The 23,157-nt window shown below is 45.1% G+C and overlaps 1 protein-coding gene across 2 annotated transcripts in view; it reads right to left on the bottom strand.

Annotated features, from left to right (window-relative positions):
* Window positions 1-23,157, bottom strand: part of GDA (guanine deaminase) — a 408,106-nt gene that overhangs the window by 219,369 nt on the left and 165,580 nt on the right. For both annotated transcript variants that reach the window (XM_078675759.1, XM_078675760.1), the window contains one exon: window positions 15,369-15,396. In XM_078675759.1, the coding sequence (XP_078531885.1) occupies window positions 15,369-15,396 (28 nt within the window). The remainder of the gene's footprint in view (window positions 1-15,368; window positions 15,397-23,157) is intronic.

Here is a 23,157-nt window from a genome sequence, read left to right as displayed (position 1 = left end):
GAGATTGAGAAAATATGCCGGAGCCTCTCTCCAGGAAAGTAAAGATATCCATTAATTTCAAACCTGCAAGGACCCCGCTTGTAGTGTTCTGGATGTTGACTTGTCCAACCCCCATTTCCTCCTGTCTGAAGCTCTACTGGTCTTTTCTGCTGCTGACCAGTCAGAAGTACAAGAAGTGCACATGAAGTTCGCAGAAGCAAACATGGAGTACCAGAGCCCCCTATCTGATCACCATAGACTATAGAACAGCTGGCCACAATCCAGCTGCACAAGTGCAAGTGTTTGGACTCCCTCCCCTGTGCACGCTTTGTCTGTTCACTTCTGTGGGACCCCTCCAAGTTACCCCTCAACCTGTACCCGCGAGCCTCCTCCCGTCAAGGCATGACCACAGGTTCAAATCCTCAGTACATGGCCTAGACAGCCTAAGACGAGTTACTTGGATGACCTTTGATATTTTCTTGCTGCCTGGGCTTTGTTGCACTTTTTTTTACAGTGAGCCCACTCTACAATTTTTCCTGGGGAAACTATTTTGAACACAACTGAAGTACTTTCCCGTATAATTTACTCCAGGTATAAAATGGAGGAATATGCACAATCGGTTAGCTCTACATTTCAAGTTGTGAAGTTTGAAGAGGAGAGAATGTGCATAAGTTCATTAAAAAACACATTTGCCTATCTGTTGGAAATGCGCCCTTTCTGAAAGATCACCCCAGATCTTTGCCTTCTGATGCTGAACCTATTTTTGGTGACCATAGACCTGTGCAGTAGTAAAGTGCTTGTGGTTTCCTGTGTAAACATGGCAAAAGTATCATATATATGACTGGCAAATTACTGATTCCTAGTATATGGCATTACAGTTACCCAACGCCTGTAAAGTGAATCCTATTGGAGGGCCTACAGCACTCATTGTGCCATCACTAAAGTAGCTCCCTAAACCATGACTACCATTGCAGCTTGTAGGGCAGTCTAAACTGCCATTTCAACCTGGCAAAATAAACTTTTTGCCAGGCCTAAAGCTTTCTTTTTATTTCCCACAATGCACAAGGTAGGCGCTAACTGCTAATAGGGCAGGGGGTATGGTAGTTAAAAAGTAGGACATGTGTATTTCATGTTTACTTGTCCCACATTTAATACTTGGTAAATTCAGTTTGGGAACAGCATGAGAGATTCTAATCATAATTAAATAATCTCTTTCAAGGTAAAATTATATTTTAATGTATTAATTTATCAATTTCATTTTTAGAAAGTTGGCCTTTCTCTGCCTACAGTTCCAGGACCTTTCTGTGGGTGGTCAACTGCCCTTGGCCTTTTGATGGCATAAATATGTTTATTAGGACTGGACAGTGGACAATGGGCCTGGGTGTGGAGAGGTGAGAGTCTTCCTGACCAGATGGCTTGACTGGAGACGAGCTGTGGCCCTGTCCTGATTGCACTGCAAAGGGTAGCTTGGGAGCTGTCCCCAATCCTCCCTAACTTCAGAAGAATCGTCCCCTGTCACTGCTAGATGTAGCTCATCACAACAGGGTTGTTTCACTTGCCAGCCTGGAGCCAAACCCAGGGTAAATGGAAGAAAGACCAAGACCATTTTTAAAGTTAGATAAAAGGGTGCCCCTACCCATAGGCTGCAGCTGGGTATAAAAGTGGCAATCGTAGAATCTCAAATGAGAACACTCCTAAATCTGAGAAGATTCAGAAAAAGTTGACTGCCCAGCTGTTTGAAAAAGGAAGAACAGATCTGCTTGCCTTGAACCCAGGACCCTAGCCGGGACTCCAAGGGTCAGGTGCCGAATCTTCTGTTTGAGGGGACACAACACGTTCCCAGGCCTATCCCGGTTTCCACCTGACCAAGCCCAACTGGACCTGACCTGGTTCCCTTTGCTTGGCTCTTTGGGAGTGAGTCCTGACCCCCAAGTGCTGTCCGCAAGGCCCTGGACCCTTGGCTAAAGTCAGAGTGTACTTCTCTCTGCTTAGCTGAAGTTTTCACCAGAACTAACACAGAACAGCACAGAGCAGTGCAGTGGCTTGCACCACAGCACTGTTCAGCTCCTTTTCAGCAACCACCGGATTCGATGGAGAGTGATGCAGACCCTCACATTGCAGCGTGAATGGACCTGACGCATAGCAATGTATCACAGCACTGCGCAACCACCACACCTAGGAAAGAAGGTCAAGGTTCCAGCAGGACAAACCTGGTCCTGTACCCACCCTTCGCTCCATCGTGGTTGGCCTGAACATGTGACTTTGTCCTGGTCTGGCACGACCAGATACCCGCTGTTGGTACTATTTTTACCTAAAACTCTAGGAACTCATAACTCCGGTTCTACTGATTGGGCTTTTGTTGTTTTGGCATCATTTTATTTATTAAAACATCCTTTATATTTCTAAATTGGTTTGGGATTCTTCTTGTATTGTGTTTTTACGTTATTACTGTTTGAGTGCTGCATACATACTTTGGACATTGCCTCTAAATTAAGCCTGACTGCTTTGTGCCAACCTAGGTGAGGGTTAAGCACAAGTTTAATTAGTGACGTCCTTGGTTTACCCTGACAAGGATTATGATTTAATTTAGGCAGCAGTGAGATCCAGTACTTGTGTATGTACGGTGCCACTCAATGATCTGTGTGAGAAAAGAAATCCCTTTTAATATTCTGACGTCAAAATCAATTTTTGATTTTTAAACTTTCCTCCTTTTTGAGTGGATATTTTATTTTCCTTTTTCCAAATACAGACCCTGCATCATATTTTGTACCTATGCTTTTTTACGAGAAGGAAAGGAGATCTCAGCAATGCAGAAGGCTTCCCTGTGGTAGAGCTTAAGAAGCTGTGTAAGAAGAGGGGATGAAGCTAACCAAAGGCTCCATGGATCTGGATTACCAGACAGCCCTCAGAGTCAGGCAAGAGGTCCAGCTATTGCAGGCTATATATACAAGAGCAGAAGGATGATAATGAGGCAGAAGGAGAGGACGAAGTGGAGAAGGATAGAGTGAATATCATAGCAATGTCCCTACAACCAGAAGAGAGAGACAGGATGACAGGAGTGTGGTCCCCTGCCAGAAGTAGTGTACTCTCGCACAGCCTAACCCTTGAAGGGTTGGAGGACAGGTGAGCTGAGGGTCAATTGGCTACTGTTGGAAATGGCTCTTTTTTGCAGGATTATACCCACTCTTTTTGCTTCTTCCCCCTACTTTTTCCTGACCTGTGTTTGTTGGCTATAGGACTCTGAGCACTTTACCACTGCTGATCAGTGCTAAAGTGCATATGCTCTCTGTGTAAATTGTTATCGTGATTGGTTCTCCCTGATTGGCATATTTGTTTTACCAGTAGGTCCCTAGTAAAGTGCACTGAGTGTGCCAGGGCTGGTAAATCAAATGCTACTAGTGGGCTTGCAGCACTATTTGTGCCACCCACATGAGTAGCCCTGAAAAGATGTCTCATGCCTGCCACTCCGGTGCCTCTGCGCAGTTTGTTAACTGCCATGTCGATTTGGCAAGTGCATCCACTTGTTTAATCAAGTCCGTGCCTTTTCCGCTTCTATGAGTTGGCAGCGTTTAGAAAACGCTTTTGACTTTCACTTTCGGTTTAATGCCTTTTACTATGGTCAAGAGGACAGGGGTCTGTCATTGGGCAGTGTCGCTAAGACCTGGTCAGGTCATTTATCAGAGTTTTTTTTTTGCTTTTTCCGTTTCTATGTGATGGCAGCGTTAACAAAACGCTTTTGATTTTCACTTTCGGTTTGATGCCTTTGCCTATTGCCGAGGTCAGGATGCTCCTGTCATGGAGGACAGACCGCCTCTGCCAGAGGTGGTTAATGGATTCCCACAGGAGAGTTTTATTTCATTCTGCCCTCATCCTTGATTTAGTGAATGATGCCCCTTTTGTCGAAGAGGGGGAGAAATGTGTTAGGGATTTCTGTGCCTCTTCAAAATCCCGGGGTTAGGCACTTCTGCTATGAACAAGGTGACGTCATTGTCCTCCCACTCTGAGAAGCTGTATAGGGCAGGCGGGAGCAGCTCGTAGAGTCAGGTCCTTGCCATTGTGGGCGTTTTGTTATTTCCATTACAAAAGGAATGAATCACATGTCCTGATACTCAGAAGAGACCAGAGGACTGCTGGTCGATCTACGCTCGGGTGACGTGGGCCTACGTCAGCTCTCAGCCTCCGATTTCAGAAGCATTGACAACTTCATGTCTTTAAAGTTACTGTCTCCCTTTAACTGCCAAATGATAACGTGACACTTTAAGCTTTTTACCCAACAGTACTCTGAGCGCATTGATGTCTGAGCCAACCTTGGTGTGCTAGAAGCCAAACTACAAGTCCCAGAATGCAAGTGCTGTTGATGAAATTGCAGGAAGTGGTGAAGGTGTCAAATATCACCCCGGTGTTGTTTGGTAGATATAAGACTTCTCCTTCTGCTCTAGTCTGCGCTTTCCTCTTGGACTACTTCAAATTATAAATACCATGCTCCAATAGTAGTTGTTAGATCTCGACTACGGAGCGCGCATGTGCTGCATAGGAGAGAGACCTAATGCCATCGGCACATCTTTGAGGGCAAAAATTTGCACGAGTTGCATTGCTTGCAATGGCAACGCGTGCACGTCTGGTGATTTCCTTGCGGGAGCACACGGCGCCATATGGTCGCACGCTCCCTCAAGGGATTCAGGCAGACCCACTCCCCCACTGCCGTGCGCTTGTTTTCTTAGTTTCTTCGGCAGTGGCACGCATTTGTTTAATTAACCACTTCCAATACAAAATGTTATCTTCTGATCCTTTTAATAATACTTTTCTTTGCGGGTACAGCTTAGCTCTAGTCTGTTCAACAATGGGACCCCCTCCCAGCTTTCATATTCTGGTAACCAAGATGTTGCTTTATTGCAGGATTTTCTTTCTATGTCAGCTGTGGAGAAACAAACACAGGGTTGTCCAAATATTATCAGAATATTTCTCTACCAAAATGCCAGAGTTATTGACTTGTTAATTTGACATAAATACGTTCGCTTTTTTTCATATTTGTAACATAAAGAACAACAGAACAGAAAAAGAGCAAGAGAACTCATATATCATATATCCAAGAAAACACTAGAAAAAAAATTGTATTGTGAGCATCAGAAACCTGGCATTCCGTATCCAAGAAGCAGCACACCATGTCAGTTTTATGTGACATATTGTTTCCATACGCATGTATGAAATAAAGTACGCCACGTTCAGGTCAATAAACATTTCAGCCACCAAACCCTCCAGCTGAGACAATAAACAGTCTTCACTCGTTCAAGCTCCTGTTTCAGTCAGGTGAGACACTCTTCTCCATTCAGGGGGGAGCATCCTGCACGGCTCGAACATTCAAACAAAATCAATGCTGGCAGGAAGGAGACGCTACCGCGGTGACTCGTGGGTCGGTGAGCTGAGACCTGGGGCAGAGATCGCAGTGTCAGGGGTCCACGCTGTCATGGAGAGCCGAATCGTGACACCGCTACCCTACCGGGCGACAAAGTTGGTAGGTGATTGTCCTGGTTGCTCGTAGGAGACCAAGGTATCCCAGGGACTCGGAAGGCTTGGGCAAATAGTATGAACTGAGTAGAGAGCGAGCTATTCCCCGGTGTACGCCTTGTGTCCCAACCCTTCCGGTCATTTCATGTGGTCCTTCCATCGAAGCACCATAGGCAGGTTGTGTCCGATATTGGGACGTAACCATCTCGTGTCCTGTAAGAAACGAGGCCACCTTTTCACTGACCCACGCTTGTTGCATTCATGCTGGCCACACGTTTTTCACAAGCTTGGAGCACCCCCCCCTCATGTCAGTCCAGCACTGCTCAAAACAAACCCAATATAATGCCGACTTCCTCAGACCTCTTTTGTAGGCATAGAGTGGGCTTTGGGCTTGACTGTCAAGGGTTTGGTAGGCGTTCTGTGCCAAATAAATATAGGGTCGTTATGAAACGGTAAGAGTATGTCATAGAATAAAAGATGAGATTGTAATAATTCATTAAAAAACAAGCATTGGCAGAGCCAATAGGTCTCGCCTTTGGGACCTTATAAGTTTTTAGCCAAGTGCCCTTCACTGAATATTTCTCACCCACCGCTCCTCTTTCCTCACTAATCATTCTTCACTTGCCATCTCTCAGTCCTCAACTGAGTTCTCATCCCTCTGCCCGCACAAGGTCCCAAAAGCGAGACCTATTGGCTATGCCAATGCTTGTTCTTTTCATTTCTGCTTACCAGTTTGTAAAGGAGAGACCTTTTCCTGGCTTCCCTCTATTTTTTGTGGTTTGTGTTTTGTTTCCTGGGGAAAACAATGGCATTAGGTGAGAAGGGGGAGGGAGAAGAAATGAAATTCCAGGAAGAAGGAATCTTTGGTATGGACGTTTTTCTCTCTACCAGCAGGAGAGAAAAAAAGTTTCTTTAGATTCCTTGTGTCCATTTTACGCTGCAAACTGTTTTCTAGTGGCACATCAAAAACATATTCCCATGAAATGACAGGAATCTGGTGCTATATGAGATTGATGCATCTAAAGCTCCTTGCTCGAGCGGAGATATAGAAAGATGTTGAGCAGCCATCCACATCTGCTACAACCACTAATGGCTGGAGATCCAGTGCCTTGAGGAATCCCTACTGACTAGTGTGATATTAACCTCAAATATAAGGACATGGTTATCTACCTCAGCCAGTGCAGATTGACAGTTTTGAAGGGAGTCCTCAGGGTATCTCTACGAGACAAATTATTTGACGACCACAAATGAAAAAGGGTTTTTGTTTGGTTCTCCTCTAAAAGGATACCTACCTTTTTTAATGACCATGTTGTACTCATGAAAAAAATTAAAACCCTCCCAAAATATAAGTTCATGCAATTAAAAAAAGAAAGATTCTTGCTAGAATCGTCTTTGCTGGTTTAAAAATAGAAAAAAATAAATGTTTGTCATGTCTGCACATTAGTATATTATAATCGCGAGCGATTGATGTAATATACCAATTTTAAAAATTTTATTTGTTGAATGACTTTTAAATAGCGCCGCATTTTAATAACGCTTGTAGCAATATCTCTGTGTATTGCGCTACAATCAGGGGCTCACACGTTTCACAGAAAACTTACTGTTGACACAGCCTGGGCTTGATCACTCGTCCTGCCCGCCCCGGTCCGACTCGGCAACCAGTGCCGTTGAGCGGAGGGCGGGTCAGGCAGAGCCAGGTGACTTCCGCCCACACCGAGCGGTCAGCGCTCTAGCTGCTGCACACAGAGGGGTATTTAGGCAGCGAGGAGCAGGCGGCGAATTGCGGTAGGGAGGACGGTGGCAGTGTCCCCCGACCCGCTGACGCTGTATGCTGCGAGCGATTGATGTAATATACCAATTTTAAAAATTGTATTTGTTGAATGACTTAAATAGCGCCGCATTTTAATAACGCTTGTAGCAATATCTCTGTGTATTGCGCTACAATCAGGGGCTCACACGTTTCACAGAAAACTTACTGTTGACACAGCCTGGGCTCGATCACTCGTCCTGCCCGCCCCGGTCCGACTCGGCAACCAGTGCCGTTGAGCGGAGGGCGGGTCAGGCAGAGCCAGGTGACTTCCGCCCACACCGAGCGGTCAGCGCTCTAGCTGCTGCACACAGAGGGGTATTTAGGCAGCGAGGAGCAGGCGGCGAATTGCGGTAGGGAGGACGGTGGCAGTGTCCCCCGACCCGCTGACGCTGTATGCTGCGAGCGATTGATGTAATATACCAATTTTAAAAATTGTATTTGTTGAATGACTTTTAAATAGCGCCGCATTTTAATAACGCTTGTAGCAATATCTCTGTGTATTGCGCTACAATCAGGGGCTCACACGTTTCACAGAAAACTTACTGTTGACACAGCCTGGGCTCGATCACTCGTCCTGCCCGCCCCGGTCCGACTCGGCAACCAGTGCCGTTGAGCGGAGGGCGGGTCAGGCAGAGCCAGGTGACTTCCGCCCACACCGAGCGGTCAGCGCTCTAGCTGCTGCACACAGAGGGGTATTTAGCCCCCTCGTCACAGAAAGCGCGCAGCGGTCGCGCGCAGCGAAGCGCCTGAGACGCGCCAGAGAGAAGCCCGTCTGCGAACGGACGGGACCAGGGGCCATGGCAGTAATTTCCGGGGATTTAAAGGTATCTAGGACGATTTATTCTTCACGGGCTTTAATGTGTTTACGCTTTATTCCCCCAACAAACAACTGTAAGCAATTACACCACTTCTCTCCTGAAGGACCATTTACGTGTAGATTTTGCCATACTCAATTTCAGATAGAAAAAGATACATCTCCCCAACAACATACTGTTAATATTTCTACGGTTACAGTCCAGGGTGGAAAGAACTTACTATGCAATATAAGATCCCTAGCAAAGCACTATATTGAAGTCTGGGACCTTATTTCTACACATAAACCCGATCTGTGTTTTTTAACGGAGACATGGCTCAAACCCCACTCTACTCCAGCTATCACCCTTGGTATACCGGAGGGCTAAAAGATTATTAGAATGGACCGACCCAAAAAAGTAGGTGGGGGAATAGCCATTGTATTCAAAGATAACATCTCGGTTTTGGCTCTTGATCAATGGTGTCACCCGGATCTTGAAGTGTTGATCTTTAGGATCGGCTTATCAGATAAACACAGTAGAAAAGGAGCTCTGGTTTATCGCCCCCCAGGCCCCATAAAAGGTATTTCTAAACAGTTAGTGGAAGCACTAGCACCCCATGTACGCTCAGATAAAGATTTTCTGTTGCTTGGAGATTTTAACATTCATAGCGAGGAAGAAAATAATAGTGAGGTACAATCCTTCTTGGTAGATCTATCCTTACTAGGACTAAAACAATGTAATACGGGACCTACACATCAAGCAGGGCACACCTTGGATATGATATTATCCAATTTTTCTGGTATCGAATGCTATGCATCTAAACAATACCATTGGACAGACCACTTTGTGCTTGAGTTCTCTATGCCTGAGAAAAATGTATGTCCCATTCCCCCTGCTCAAATTCCATCCAAACGTAGACAATGGCATAAAATTACCTATACTAATTTTGAACAGGAATATCTTTCCCCTCTTATTTTGCCTACAGATGACATAAATACCGCTCTTTCCAAATGGGATCTAGCCATAAACAATGCAGTTCAACAAATTGCTCCGCTAAAAACCTTTAAAAAGTGCCTTGCTAGGAAACAAGAGGTTTGGTTTTCGGAAGAACTGCGGAGTCTTAAACGCAGGACTAGAAAGACCGAAAAGATATGGAGAAAGTCCCACATAGAGGAAGATAAAACCAACTACCAAAGGGCTCTTAATATATATCACAAAGCTATACGATCTGCTCGTAAGAACCATGTTACTTTGCAGTTAGAGGCAGCTGGTAACGATTCTAAAGTATTGTACCAGATTGTAAATACCTTTTTAAAACCTGTAGCATGCGAAAGTGCAGATATGGCATCACAACATCTTTGTGATAGTATTTCGAACTTTTTTATTGACAAAATTGATGCCATTTATGAAAAGATAGAGGCACTTATTCCAACCTCGATGTGCTTGGATAATCAAACTATGGTACAATCTGTGCCTACTAATTCCTACTCCTTTAATGATTTCCCTCAGATATCCTTACCTGAGGTCCAGAAGCTGCTTCTTGACATCAAAAGTGGGAGCCCGGCTGATTTACTTCCAGCCAGGCTTATGGGTCCTTTAGGGAGAACACTTGGTCCCGACATCCAGAGATTGGTGAATCTCTCTCTTATAACAGCAAATGTTCCTCAGCAATGGAAAAAGACCCTAGTCAGACCTATTAGGAAAAATACATCATCTCCCTGGACCAACATGTCTAATCTTAGGCCGATATCCTTGTTACCATTTGTAGGGAAAATCATTGAGAAGCACACCAATAAACATCTTTCTAACTACCTTGAACATTCAGGCAGCCTTGATCCATCACAGTCAGATTTCAGGCCAAAATATAGCACCGAAACGGCCTTGCTGTCGATAACAGACGATCTACGCATGTACCAGGACGATGGTTATTCCGTCGTCCTGGTGCTGCTGGACTTATCGGCAGCGTTCGATACCATTTCACACAACATCTTGATCGAACGACTGTCTGTGAGTGGAATCGGCGGTAGGGCACTGGACTGGATTAAAAGCTTCCTCTCCAACCGCACCCAATGTGTCACCATGGGTGAGTTTAGGTCGGAAGAGGTTAAGATTACCAAGGGGGTCCCGCAGGGATCGTGTTTGAGCCCGACCCTGTTTAACACCTATGTGGCTCCCTTGGCAGAAATAACCAGAACATTTGGCTTCTGTCCAGTGTCCTACGCTGACGATACACAGCTTCTCTTCCCTTTTAAACAAGTAACACCCGAGATTATACAATCTTTCTCCGATGGGATGAAGGCAATAGCGAGATGGATGTCTTCCAACTTTCTTCAATGTAATGTTGGAAAGACCGAGGTGATGCTTTTCGGCAAAGCCAGGGTCCAATGGTCCCCTGATTGGTGGCCACTAGACTTAGGCCCAGTCCCTGAACCTAAATCAATAATCAAGAACCTGGGGGTACGACTGGAACCGGAGTTGACCATGAAACAGCATGTCAATATCACTATGGGATCTTGTTTCCACGTGATATGTCTCCTCCGTAGGATTTTTCCATTCCTTCCTGACTCCCACAGGAGAACTTTAGTTCAGGCTCTAGTGATCAGCCGTCTTGATTATTGCAATGGGCTCTTGGCAGGTGCAAATGAAGAGGTATTAGATCGTCTGCAGGTAGTGCAGAATACAGCAGCCAGGTTGGTGCTTAATGCACCCCCCAGATCTCCATCGAAACCCTTATTACACAAACTTCATTGGCTGCCTATACGTCTTCGAGTAAAGTTTAAGACCTGCTGTGTCATTCATAAGGGTCTTCATGAATTAGGTCCAGAATACTTGGCAAGAAAATTTGTCCCATATGTTCCTGCCCGTACTCTTAGGTCCAGCGAACAGTTGCTACTGAATGTACCTAAAATCAGCAAAACCAGATTAGGTGGCAGGGCTTTGTCTGTGGTGGGTCCTAATATCTGGAATGCGCTCCCACTCTCTTTGAGACAATGCCACAACCATCTCCGCTTTAGAAAGGACCTGAAAACTTTTCTGTTTAGTTTATCGTAGTTAATCTTCCTCTCTCCGGATCCTGATCATTTATCAATTGCAAATAAAATGTAACATCTCTATCACTACATAGTTCATGGTTGCAGCTGTCATAAGCGCGGAGATACTCCTTCGGGAGTCTATTCCTAGCGCTATACAAACCAGCAAATAAATAAATAAATAAATAATAGTCTGGTATAGCAGTCAATTTTTATCAATAATAGGCAACTTTTATTACAAGTGGAAATATATTTTAAAATATTTGTAACCATAGATTTGTTACATTTATAAAAATGTTGTATTGGGTTTACATTACCATTTTAATAGAAAATGTATACTGTAGCCTGTTAACCCATTCTAGTGTTATAGGCCTGAGCCAAGGATAAACGCCTATGACAAGGAAACCGGCCATTATTGACGGGTATAGTCCCATATAGTAGGCTAAAAACCTTCAAGAAAATTGCAACCCGTCAGTGTAGAATGTTCTAATTTAAAAAAAACTGCCTCCTTGGAGACGGAGGTGGTTTGCAACCTCTCACAACTAGATAATTTTAAAATAATTGAAAAATGTGTCTCAGCAGAGAGGCCAGTCCCCCAACACACTCTACTACACACAGTCGTCACCCACCACAGGGGTCTAACTGGACAGACCAATCTCTCACCACATCCTAATATGCAAAGTCAATGCTCTGCTACGAGCTGTCAGCAGAGAGACCAGTCCATCAGCACATCCTAATACACACAGCCATTGCCCTTGAAAGAGCTCTAATTTACTAGACCTCTGTGCAAGACAACGGTTGTGCATAATTAGTCCTGGTAAACCATTGGCCTCTTCAGTCAGATCAATTCCCAGGGTGACAGATGTCTGTAGTAGGGTGTGGCAAGGGACTGGCTTCTCCACACATAATGTTTCCAAGGCCGATCAGCAGGTGTAGTAAATGTAGCAAGGGACTGGCCTCTCCAGTCAGAATGATTCCCATGGTGACCGGCGTGCAGAGCAGTAGTAGAGTTCTGCAGCTTTGGAGAAGAATCCACAGTTTATTCCTTGCAGGCAGCTTGGCTGCCATATTTTGTGAGGTGCCTGGCTCCCATCCTCGTGTGGGTGCCATATTTCATGGGGGATTTCCTTTGTTTAAATTATTTTATGTTTTCTTATTTCCCACATTACTTTTAACTTGACTTTAGTTACAATGCTTTTCACTACGCAGGGGAGCCTGCGATTGAATTTGGGGGTTGCTAGATCTGGTTTTGCTTTCCTTTGCCCACTCGCTTATCTGCTTGACACGCTGCAGAGCGCTCAGGCCACACCCCTGCCAGGACCCTCTTGTATGGCGGGTTATTTAAAGGGCTCCATAACATGTCTGCGTTGCTGGCGTGCCTAAGGCAAGCTCATCTGTCCCTGTCCGCACCTGGACCGCGCCTAGTGCCAGTCTCCTTGACTGTTGTGGTGCAGATTTACGACCACTATCCCACACACAGTACAGGTAAGAGTAAAGGCTGCCCTAAATTAGATGGCCTTTCTATCAGTGCCCATGCTATTCACATCTGCCAGAGCTGTGGTATATAAGTAGCCCCAGCTGTGACCAAGTCTACGACAGAGCCAACCAACCAAGCCTCTGCAATGCCCATAAACCCTCTCAGCCACCAGACTGAGGCCCATAAGCCCCAAAACAAACTGCCCTGTGTTTTAATCAATGCTAAAGCACAGATCAGAGTTTCTTCGGTTTATGGGCACCTATAAACACGCCTTGACTTTCCTCACAGAAACTGGGGCCGATACCTCTTCTAATCCTGACTTGATGACAGCCTTACCCGATGGATTTCCCATCTATAAACAAAATAGGCAGCTCAAGCGTGAGGGGCCTTATAGCGATTGTACACAGAGCAGATTTAGCAGTCTCCTGCAACCCTGCCCCTTCACCTCATTGTGAGGCGGTGTCCTTCGGCAGAGAAGTAACAAAAACTCGGTCTTTTAAAGGTAGGGTCATATATCGACCACATGGTTCACAGACAAGTGTTGTCCCAGGGTATCCGATGTTTCCTTGAGGCAAATATCTTATTAACTGACTACATGTTCTTTGGTGACTTCAATTTTCACCTAGAGGCACACCTAGACATGGACACAGAAGCAATTCTTCAGACTCTGTCAGGCCTAGGTCTCACAAATTGGAACCAGTTCCACACACCAGGAAGGACATACACAAGACGCTATTTTTACTAAGAGCACCTCACTAGGAAACGTAAGAATTCTTCCATTAGTCTGGATAGATCACAGTGCAGTCATATTTGACATATATTCATATCAGCCCAGTCCCAGTGCCAAAGCGCATCCAAACATTTTCTCCTCTTGTGCTTGGCACAAAATTCAACCAGATCTTCTCTGTAAAACACTAAATGACTCGCTACTCGTACTTTCTGACAATCTAGACACAGCTGTCTTTCAATATACACTATGATTAGATACTGCCGCCAGCTCCCTGGAAGAGGTTAAAATGGTTAGGTTAATATAAAACAACAATTCGGCCCCTTAGTTAACTGCTAACCTTAGGGCTCACAAACAAAGCTGTAGAAGATAGGGGAAGAGATGGAAAAGTGACTATAATGATGAAGAAAAGGCTAAATATAAGATCTGTTTAGCAACGTACATGATTTTAATTGTAAAGGAAAAACTTCCTACTTTACTAGAAAGATAGAATAAGCTAAAACGCTACTAAAGCATTGTTCCCAAGGTCATCAAGTTGATAACGGACACTAAAAAGTCACTCACTGACGCTAGTCAATCCTTCATCAACACCTTGGCCAACTTTTTCCCTCAAAAAGTTGAAGCGTTGTAAAAGAGGCTCACTTCTTCAGCCCCTCCTACCTTCAGCGACAGGTCTTTTACCACCTCATTAGATGACCAGAAAACTCTCAGGGCCATATTATGCATACGGCTGTCCTGGGACTGCTGTACTCGTCTTGGCGGTCCGACCACAACCACGTGTCTGTCCTATCACAAGTGTGGTGGTGTGACCGCCACAAGACCACAGCCTCCGCCGGGTTCAAGGATCCCACTGTGGCGGCGGTCTTCAAAGGGCCTGAATAAGCTGGTGTTGCCGATGCTGGCACCGCCAAGCATATTACTAACTGGCCATGAGGGTGAGTGCGGGGGGCACATGTTGTGCCCCGCTTGTTCCTGCACGGTGTGGCATGCACTATGTCGTGTAGGAACATGCTGCAGGCTCTCTCACTGCAGCGGTATGCTTGTTAGGCTCTCCTATGAGCTTAACATACTGTCGCGGTGAGACTGCCACAGCACCGCTTGCCTGCCCTGAATTAAACTCGTAATCTTGCGGGCATGTGCACCATGGGCTTGGCATTCTTCCTGGGACCGTGGTGGTGGTGTTTCCAGCTGAAGACCGGCAAACTCGTAACAAGGCTCTAAGGGAGTTCGCTATACCATCTCTAGAGGAAATCACCAGATTACTCAGATCCACGACTTTGGGATCCCCACAGATCCCTGCCCTTTGAGGGTTGCTAAGCTAGTAGCAGAGATTATTGCCTCTAAGCTAACAAGCATTTTTCATCTAATGTGTAAGTCTGGCTTGTTATCTTCTGGAAGAAAGCCTCTTTGGATCCCAGGAATGCAAACAGCTACTGCCCCATCTCCTGCCTACCTCTACCTGAGAAGTTAGTAGGAAAAATCTTGAACAACCAACTTGAAGAGCACATTCAAGCTAGCAATCTCCTGGATTCTACTCAATTTGGCTTCCGTACAGCACAGCACTGATCAAGGCTACTGAGACGATCAGGCAGGCGCTCGATCGGGCGGAGGTGCAGTCCTCATCCTCTTGATCTCTCAGTAGCCTTTTATACTGTTAATGACGGGCTGCTGCTCGCTATTCTAAAACTTACCTGGTTCCCAATTGTAAACTATGTGAGGCTTTGAGCCAAACCATGGCAATTATTCACAATACCATCCACCACAGGTGTTTGAATGAACAGAGATTGAAACTGAAAAGGCCATGTGTTTCGTGGCACTTTTTGAGATTGTAGGGAAAGATATGGGTGGAGCCCTATATGTTTTAAAGGAAACAAATAGGAGTAATAATGTTACAAAGCTGAGGGATTCAACTGGGGAAATTGTCTCTTTCTTAGAGCTGAGGAAGGCAACTTGCCTGCATAAGTTGAAAGACTTTTACAGAGCACCAACGCAAAGAAATATCAGTATTGTATTAGTTAATTATTGCTTACACCGTAGGAATAATTACCTTTTTGTCGAGTAATTCTTTTACGAATCTGAAAGAAAATACATATAATTTTAAATAATAGGTGTATTTGACAAATGTGACATCAATGTTTCAAAAGTAATACAACACATACAACTATCATATTTGTCTGTTGCGTAGTTTCTATTTGTATCTCTTATTGTTTTGAGTCCTTTATTCAAAGAGACTCATTTGCTTGGAACCTTTTGTAAAGAGCCCGACACAAAAAAATCCTCAGATAGCTCAGAACAAACAGTCTGAATATTCACAAAGACTGGTGTATAAGTAAGTGTGACTTACTCTTGTAGTACTCTGTACCATTTTTGGGCCCGATTCACAAAGGTAAACTGAGACAAAAGTCTAACTTCACGTTTTTCGGTATTCACGAAGGGCATTTGCGGAAAGTAAAGTTAGACTTTTGCCTCAGTTAAACTTAAGTTTTGGTCTTAAGTTTACCTAAGACCAAAAGTGAGACAAAATTCTAACTTTACTACTCTTAAATTACTTTTGTAAATACGAAAATCGTAAAGTTAGACTTTTGTCTCAGTTTACCTTTGTGAATCGGGCCCCATGAGTTTCAGGAGTAAGCCATGAGTACTCCAGGCTTACTCCTGAAATTCAGTTGCAAGAGTATATGGTGAACATCTAACTACAGGTCATTACAGACACTGAACCTGATTCACAAAGGTACATTTAGACTTTTGAGTAAGTTTACATTTGTTTTGGAATTCACAAACTCCGATTTAATAGCAAGTTTATGACTGTCGAAAACTCCGCAGTCGGGGTAGAGAACTCCGCACATAAAAAGACATGACATGCTTACTTTTTATATGTGTTCTCCTCCGCAAATCAGGCCCTAAGTATCTGTCCCATGGCTTGATTGGTGTATATACACCAATGTCATAGCAGTACTAATGGACTAATGAGGCACTGAATATTTTGGCAGACTTCCTTTAACCTTGATATCTCGATTCCTTGAAAACGTGCATGAACTAGATACTAATAATATATCTAACAAAAAAGACCAACAGATTGATATAATTACTGTCATTAATGTTAAAACCATGTTTGGAGCAAAAGCACATGTCACGGTAAGCGCGTATGAAATGAGAGTTATTGTTGTATCCTGAAACGAATAAAATTGCCCTACAAAATAGAGGTGAAAGACAGACAAAGGGAAATAGGGTGCACAGCATACTTAATAATAGTTGAAATACAGATACAGGTACGAGTGTTCAAGCGGGTATTTTTCAAGTGCAATTAATTATAATCTGACATGTGAATATGCAGAGTTGTATGCACTGTTCATCCTCTCACGCATTTTAGAGTAATAAGAAACATATGTTGTTGGTTCTAAATGCATATAATTATGATATTGAGTATGATGATGGGTTAAAAACAATTGTGTTTATATTATATTTTTAGATGCCCCTGACGAAGGGATTTTTCCCCGAAATGCATTGGGTTCTTTAAATAAACATCTCGACATGTGGAATGAACCTGTGCCTTCAAGTTTTTTGACGGCTTTGTAAAAGCAATGGTATGGATAAAACGAATTGAATGAACAGTTTAAAAAGGATGAGAAACAAGTGGATAAATATATGGATAAAAGGAAGTTAAAAATATGGTTTAATTTAATTCATTGGATTCATACTGTGACACGGCTGTGCAGCTTGGTGGAACCAGTGATGGCCCCCCCTCGATTTGTTTTAAAGTTCAGGTACTGCCAGACTTCAGTGAGTTTTCGAGGTATGTGGAGGCACTGGTCAGTGGGATTTCATATAAATCATTCTCTGGTAACAAGGTACAAAAACTGAGCCACATGGATCTATGTCAAGTGTTTAGTTTTTGGATTATTACATTTTGATCTTACCCGTTTGTCTGCAAATGCACATACGTCAAAAATGTTAGCCATAATTTTTATTATTTTTATGGTATTTTACTTTATCTCCTTATATCCACCCTGCGTCTTGGTTTTCAATTTCTTCTAACCCTTTGAGCTCTCCACTTTGCATGATCCCCTTAAATATTTAATATGCGTTATGTTATTTCCGCTCACTTTCTCCCGCCTTTACTTTCCCATTCCATCCACTGCGCTGGAAGATGCCCCATTACCTCCTTGTCAGGTCCTTACTTCGTTGGTTGTTTTCCTTCCCACATGTGCTTAGCCCAACTAAAAAAAACAACCCAATTTGATGCCTAAGCCTCCCACAATGAATCAAACCGGATGTATGATGATGCATCGCAAACACTCACATTGCATGCCTTTACATTGCAATTAATACATTGCATGTGCCCTTACATTGTGAGTAATCACATTGCATACCATTACGTCGCATTCATATAGGCATGTTATTACATAGCAATTTTTTGCCGTATGCGCATTTCCCTTTACCCGACCCTAAACCCTAATCCTTGAACCATGAAACAGTACCCTACAATATGGCATGCTAACCCTTTCCTAAACCCTAAGCCCTAAACAGTAAATCAAGCCTATGTCGTGTCCGGGGTAGGCCCTGGCAATGAACACGCTGGACACGATGTGATTGGTGTAGTGGCTAGTAATCACCTAAACCACGCCCAGCGCCTTGGCCTATTTATTTGCTTCCTTGCGTGCCGGCCCGCGCGGACGCAGAGTCGGCCCACTTTCACCACACACATAGGGGGGGACTCAGCATCCCGCCGGGTGCCTCAACTTGGGCTGGCCCGATCCCGGGCAACATTACATTCCTCTTTTACCTAGAAATGAAAAACATTACACCACCATGGAACTGTGCGGCAACAACATCACAAAGTGTTAAAGTCTCTGCAAACTTTTCTTAAACAGTTGGAACAGTCTTACTTGGCTTATCCCAGTGCACTGGTCCGCCTTACTTTTGCGGCTGGCAGCGGGCAACAAAGTCTCGATACTTCTGTGATGGTCTGGGATATGGGCACAGGTGTTGCCTGCCTTGGCTGCTCCTGTCCGGCGGGATTTGGAACATGTCTTCGGAACAGTCTGCCTCCGGCAGGTCCCGGCTGTTCTGCGCCTCTTGTGAAGGGATGCTTCCACGGTCTTGGGTGGCTGAGTCCATCCCTTGGCTGGAGGCCAGGGGCGCTGTGTTTTCATCTGCTGATTCCCTTGGATCCTGTGCTGTGCCTGGGTGGTGCTCTCTTAGTTCCGGAAGTTCTCCGCCGTCGTCCTCCGGGGCTCTTTTGAAGAATGATAAGTTTCTTGTGACCTTCTCTCCTCCCCAGGAGGCAGTGATCATGGTACCATTAACATTGGTTACGGTCCAATGGTCCAACTCGAAAGGCATTGGAGTTTTGCCATTCGAAATTTCTCATGATATAATTTTTGAAATGTCATAACTGAGTGATATGTTTTCAATATCACAGAAATTCTGCAAAAGAAACTAAGAATAAATACAACAAAGAAACTTTAAATAAGATTGGAGTCTGTTTTGAACCTCATGGAGTGCCTCTATAACAGGGATGCATTTGCAACCTAAGCGTGCACCACTCACTAATATTATTAAACGCGCCACACGGACAGAGGCGCTACCTGTGAGAGCACCCAAATATTTAAACATTCCATAAAACGCATCGTTAAGATATCCAAAATAACCCACGGCAGTGCACCTTATACCTTCATAGTAGCTATTAATAGTTTTCCGCCCAAGTGAGGGAGGCACGCCATCACCATGCAATTTGATGAAATCAGTAAATCCACTGAAGCAAGAGCTAATGTTCTAGCATATAGTGAAGAAGAACGCCAACGCATTTACTCATTGATAGAAGAAGACATTGATCAAACCTCCACTGGACGCACTAAAGAGCAATGCATTAAACAACTCATATATCTCTCAAAACGTCACGTCAACCAAAAGCTCCACGCGAGCACATTACTGAAGTTCCACAGAGCCCTCAGAATCCCCCGGGGACTACGGATATCACTGAGGCCTTCACTTTGCAAAAACTCAAAAGCATTCAAAGAAAAATGGAATGGTATTTTGAATAAATGTAGTCTTGACCTGATTCTTCTAATAGTTGAAGAACTATCCAGCATTTTAAAAGACATGGACAAGGAGATTAAAGACATTGAGAATTAACTCACCGAATTAGTATCATCTGACGAACTAGCAAAAACACTGGAAGACATCAATCATATATTAGATAAACACAGCAAAGAAATAAACAAAAGAAAGGTGAAAAAATTCAGGAGAGACACTCTGGACTATAAACTGGATGAAGTTTATACCTGGGCTGACGTATACACCCAAAGACGCCGGAACAAGCCCTAAAGTGCCCAAACAGACACTTCATCATCAGGAAGCCACTCCTCTTATCATCCATCTAAAAAAACTTCGGGACAAACCACCACAGTCCCTAGAACTGATCAACAACCCAGTAATCAAGCCACTACCTCAAAGGAAGGACAACAACCCACCCCGGTTCATTTTTTAGAATCAGGCCAAGAGGTAACCGAAGACCCAGGAGGAGCAAAAGGAAAGGAAAAGAGCCCTCCAGTCACACGAAGCACGGTGACCAAGAAGGATCTAAAACCCAAGAAAAACACCTAGTGATAAACATATCGGTTACTAATCTTTAAACACATCAAATGACTTTATTAGAAAAAGGTAAGTCATTCATACCTACCACTCAAACAAATCTATTGGAACTCGACGTCAGCACATTTAAATTCACAAGAAAACTAAGACTACGCCATTTTTTTGAAAATGTGCTACCCCTCAACACGGAAGAAAAATTAGATCAACTCAAAGGCTTGAGACCTCCCAGCAATTACCAACCACCATGCAGCCATAAATGCATTGATTTATTTGAAAATCTGGTCAAAAATGACCTATCCAAAATCAACTTTAAGAGAAAAACAACACAAAGTAATATCACTCAGAAAGATAAAGACACATTGAAAAGTTTGGCAAAAATCCAGAGATCAAATGCTTAAAAGCTGACAAGGGCGGCGCCCTAGTGATACTTAACACTGAAATGTACAAGAGGAAACTTGAAGAACATATCAACGATACGACCATCTACATGAAATTGGACAACAACCCTACGAGGGAATTTCAAAGTACATTACTAGCAATAGTGAATAAAGCCCATGAGGCAGGTATCATAGAGGATCGCACAAAGAAATATCTCCAGAGTGAACATCCTAAGAGCCCTTCGATTCAAATGTCTCCAAAAATACACAAAAACCTCAACGACCCACAGTTTAGACCTATCGTATCCACCAAAGGGTCCTTACACGAACCAGTGGGTAAATTCATAGACCGATATCTTCAGCCTTTAGTCATCAAAATGAAAAGTTATATTAAAGACACCACCGAATTTCTAATGAAATTATCAGAAGTCAACATCAACGAATTAGAATCTACAGTGTTATGCACAGCTGACGTCAATTCTCTCTACACCTCCATCCCCCACAATGGGGGAATCGAAGCCTTTGAAAAAGCTGTTCTTCACAGTGACATCAATACACCGATGCAAGAATTCCTCATGGAACTCATGTTATAAACACTATACCACAGCTATTTTAAACACGAAAACAACTGGTATCTCCAACTATCCGGAATGTCGATGGGGAATTGTGCGGCTCCTACGTACGCCAACCTCTACATGCAAAATTTTTAAGAAACACACATTTATGGTAACAACGATTTTAACGACAGAATAGCACTATACGTCAGGTACATCGACGATCTTTTCATAATTTGGAAAGACACAAAGGACTCTTTACATGAGGCATTGATCTCACTAAATAGTAAAGACGAAAGGATCCAACTCACTTGGCAAATAAGTGAAAGCACACTGTCATTTTTGGATGTAAACATCAAAATCACTGATCATGGATTCTCGACAGACTTACACCGCAAGCCGACAGACCGCAACAACACCCTACATTATACAAGTTTTCACCAGGGAACATTGAAAAAACACCTACCATATTCTCAAATGCTACGGATCAAACGCATAGTGTCTGATGAAGACACATTCAAACAAAGAATAAAAGAAATGCACGACCGATTCACAGAAAGAGGATATCCTGAAACTGTCCTCGAGGATGCCACCAAGCGTATGGAATCAATCAATAGACAAGAAGCCTTAACAAAAATCACCACACCCAAAGATCAACGCATGGTACTAGTACCAAAATTCTCCACATGTAGCGCTACATTAAAAAATTTTTTTTTAAAACACTGGCCTATCTTACAAATGGAGCCAGACTTCAAGGACATTGTTAGACGGGGACCTGGAGGGTCGGCCGAGCACAAGGGGAGAGGCCTCCGGTGAGGGCCGTCTCCAGCGATCGTACAGACAAGTAACTCCCCCCCCCCCACAGATGGACACCACACGAAGATCAGAGTAACACCTTTTATAGGCAGTTCTTGAAGTAAGGTAGTACGATACAAGGAGATCAGGACACGATGATCCTCTCAATTCTAGTCTCTAGTAGGGAAAGGGGGTAGCGGGACAGTCTTGGTACCTACGGGTACTGAGGTGAAACGGCGGTAGCTCACAATCCTCGAGCTCGGCGGTCGGACGGGTCGGACCGCGGCAGCGCCAGCAGGTCCCGAAGAGATCGTAGGTGGCAACGGACCGCGGCAGCGCCAGCAGGTCCCAACGAAGATGGAAGTTACAACGGGCCGCGGCAGCGCCAGCAGGTCCCACGAGGATGAAGGTTGCAGAAGGCCGCGGCAGCGCCAGCAGGCAGGACAATAGTTCACAAGGCAGGGCTGCGGCAGCGCCAGCAGTCCGTCAAGGATGAGTTCTTCTCGGTGTCTCTCGACTCCAGGATACAACTGCCTTCCTGCTCTGGGGCTCCTCGGTTATAGGTCTGGCGCCCTTTGATGTCCGGACCCTCGCACTGGGAGGTCGGGAGGTCCGGGATGAGGGAGTCCAGACACCCAGCAGGGGGGTGGAGCCAGCACCCGGGGAGGCTGGGGGCGATAGGCACCTGGCGGGGGAGAGCCATCGACACTTCTTTCTCCCATTAGCCTGCCAAGTGGTCCGTTCACCTCCTGGATGGATGGTGGTGCCGGGATGGCGGGGCCTGGCCGGGCCCAGGGGTGGGGTCGAGCTGAGGCCACGCGGCCGCGTGGTGCAGTGCGCAAGATGGCGGCTGGGCCGGGCAATGGGGCTGCCGGGGGCCCGGGCCCGTGACACAGAGATATCCGGGAGCAGGCGTCCCGGAGGGGACGGGTTGCGGGTTGCTTCTGCGGGTAGCCCCCGGAGAGCCGGTGTCTGGGCCCTGTCATGCGGGGAGGGAGCGAGCCCTTCGTGGGGCCTGTCCAACATGCATCCCCCCCAGCTGAAGGCGGGGAGAGTCACCCATCCTCTTGGGGACTCTCCTCGTCGAGGCGGAAAAAGCGGGACAGGCCATCCGCGTTGGCGTGGTCTTGGCCCGGGCGATGCTCCACAGTGAAGTCCATCCCCTGCAGGGAGATGGACCATCGCAATAGTTTGGGGTTCTCCCCCCGCATTTGCATTAGCCATTGCAGGGGCCGATGATCTGTTTGTACCCGGAAGTGGGTTCCGAAGAGGTAAGGCCGGAGCTTCTTGAGGGCCCATACTACTGCGAAGGCCTCTCGCTCAATGGTGCTCCAGCGCTGTTCTCGGGGCAGGAGGCGTCTGCTGATGAAGGCCACTGGTTGGTCGACTCCCTCGGGGTTCAGTTGGGAGAGGACGGCCCCGATGCCATGGTCTGAGGCATCAGTCTGGACGATGGACTCACGGCTGTAGTCGGGGGCCTGGAGCACAGGAGCGGTGCACATGGCGGCCTTCAGCC

The sequence above is a fragment of the Lissotriton helveticus genome, chromosome 2_1 (genome assembly GCF_964261635.1).
Source record: "Lissotriton helveticus chromosome 2_1, aLisHel1.1, whole genome shotgun sequence".
Classification (NCBI taxonomy): Eukaryota; Metazoa; Chordata; class Amphibia; order Caudata; family Salamandridae; genus Lissotriton; species Lissotriton helveticus.
This window is presented reverse-complemented; position numbering and strand designations above follow the sequence as displayed.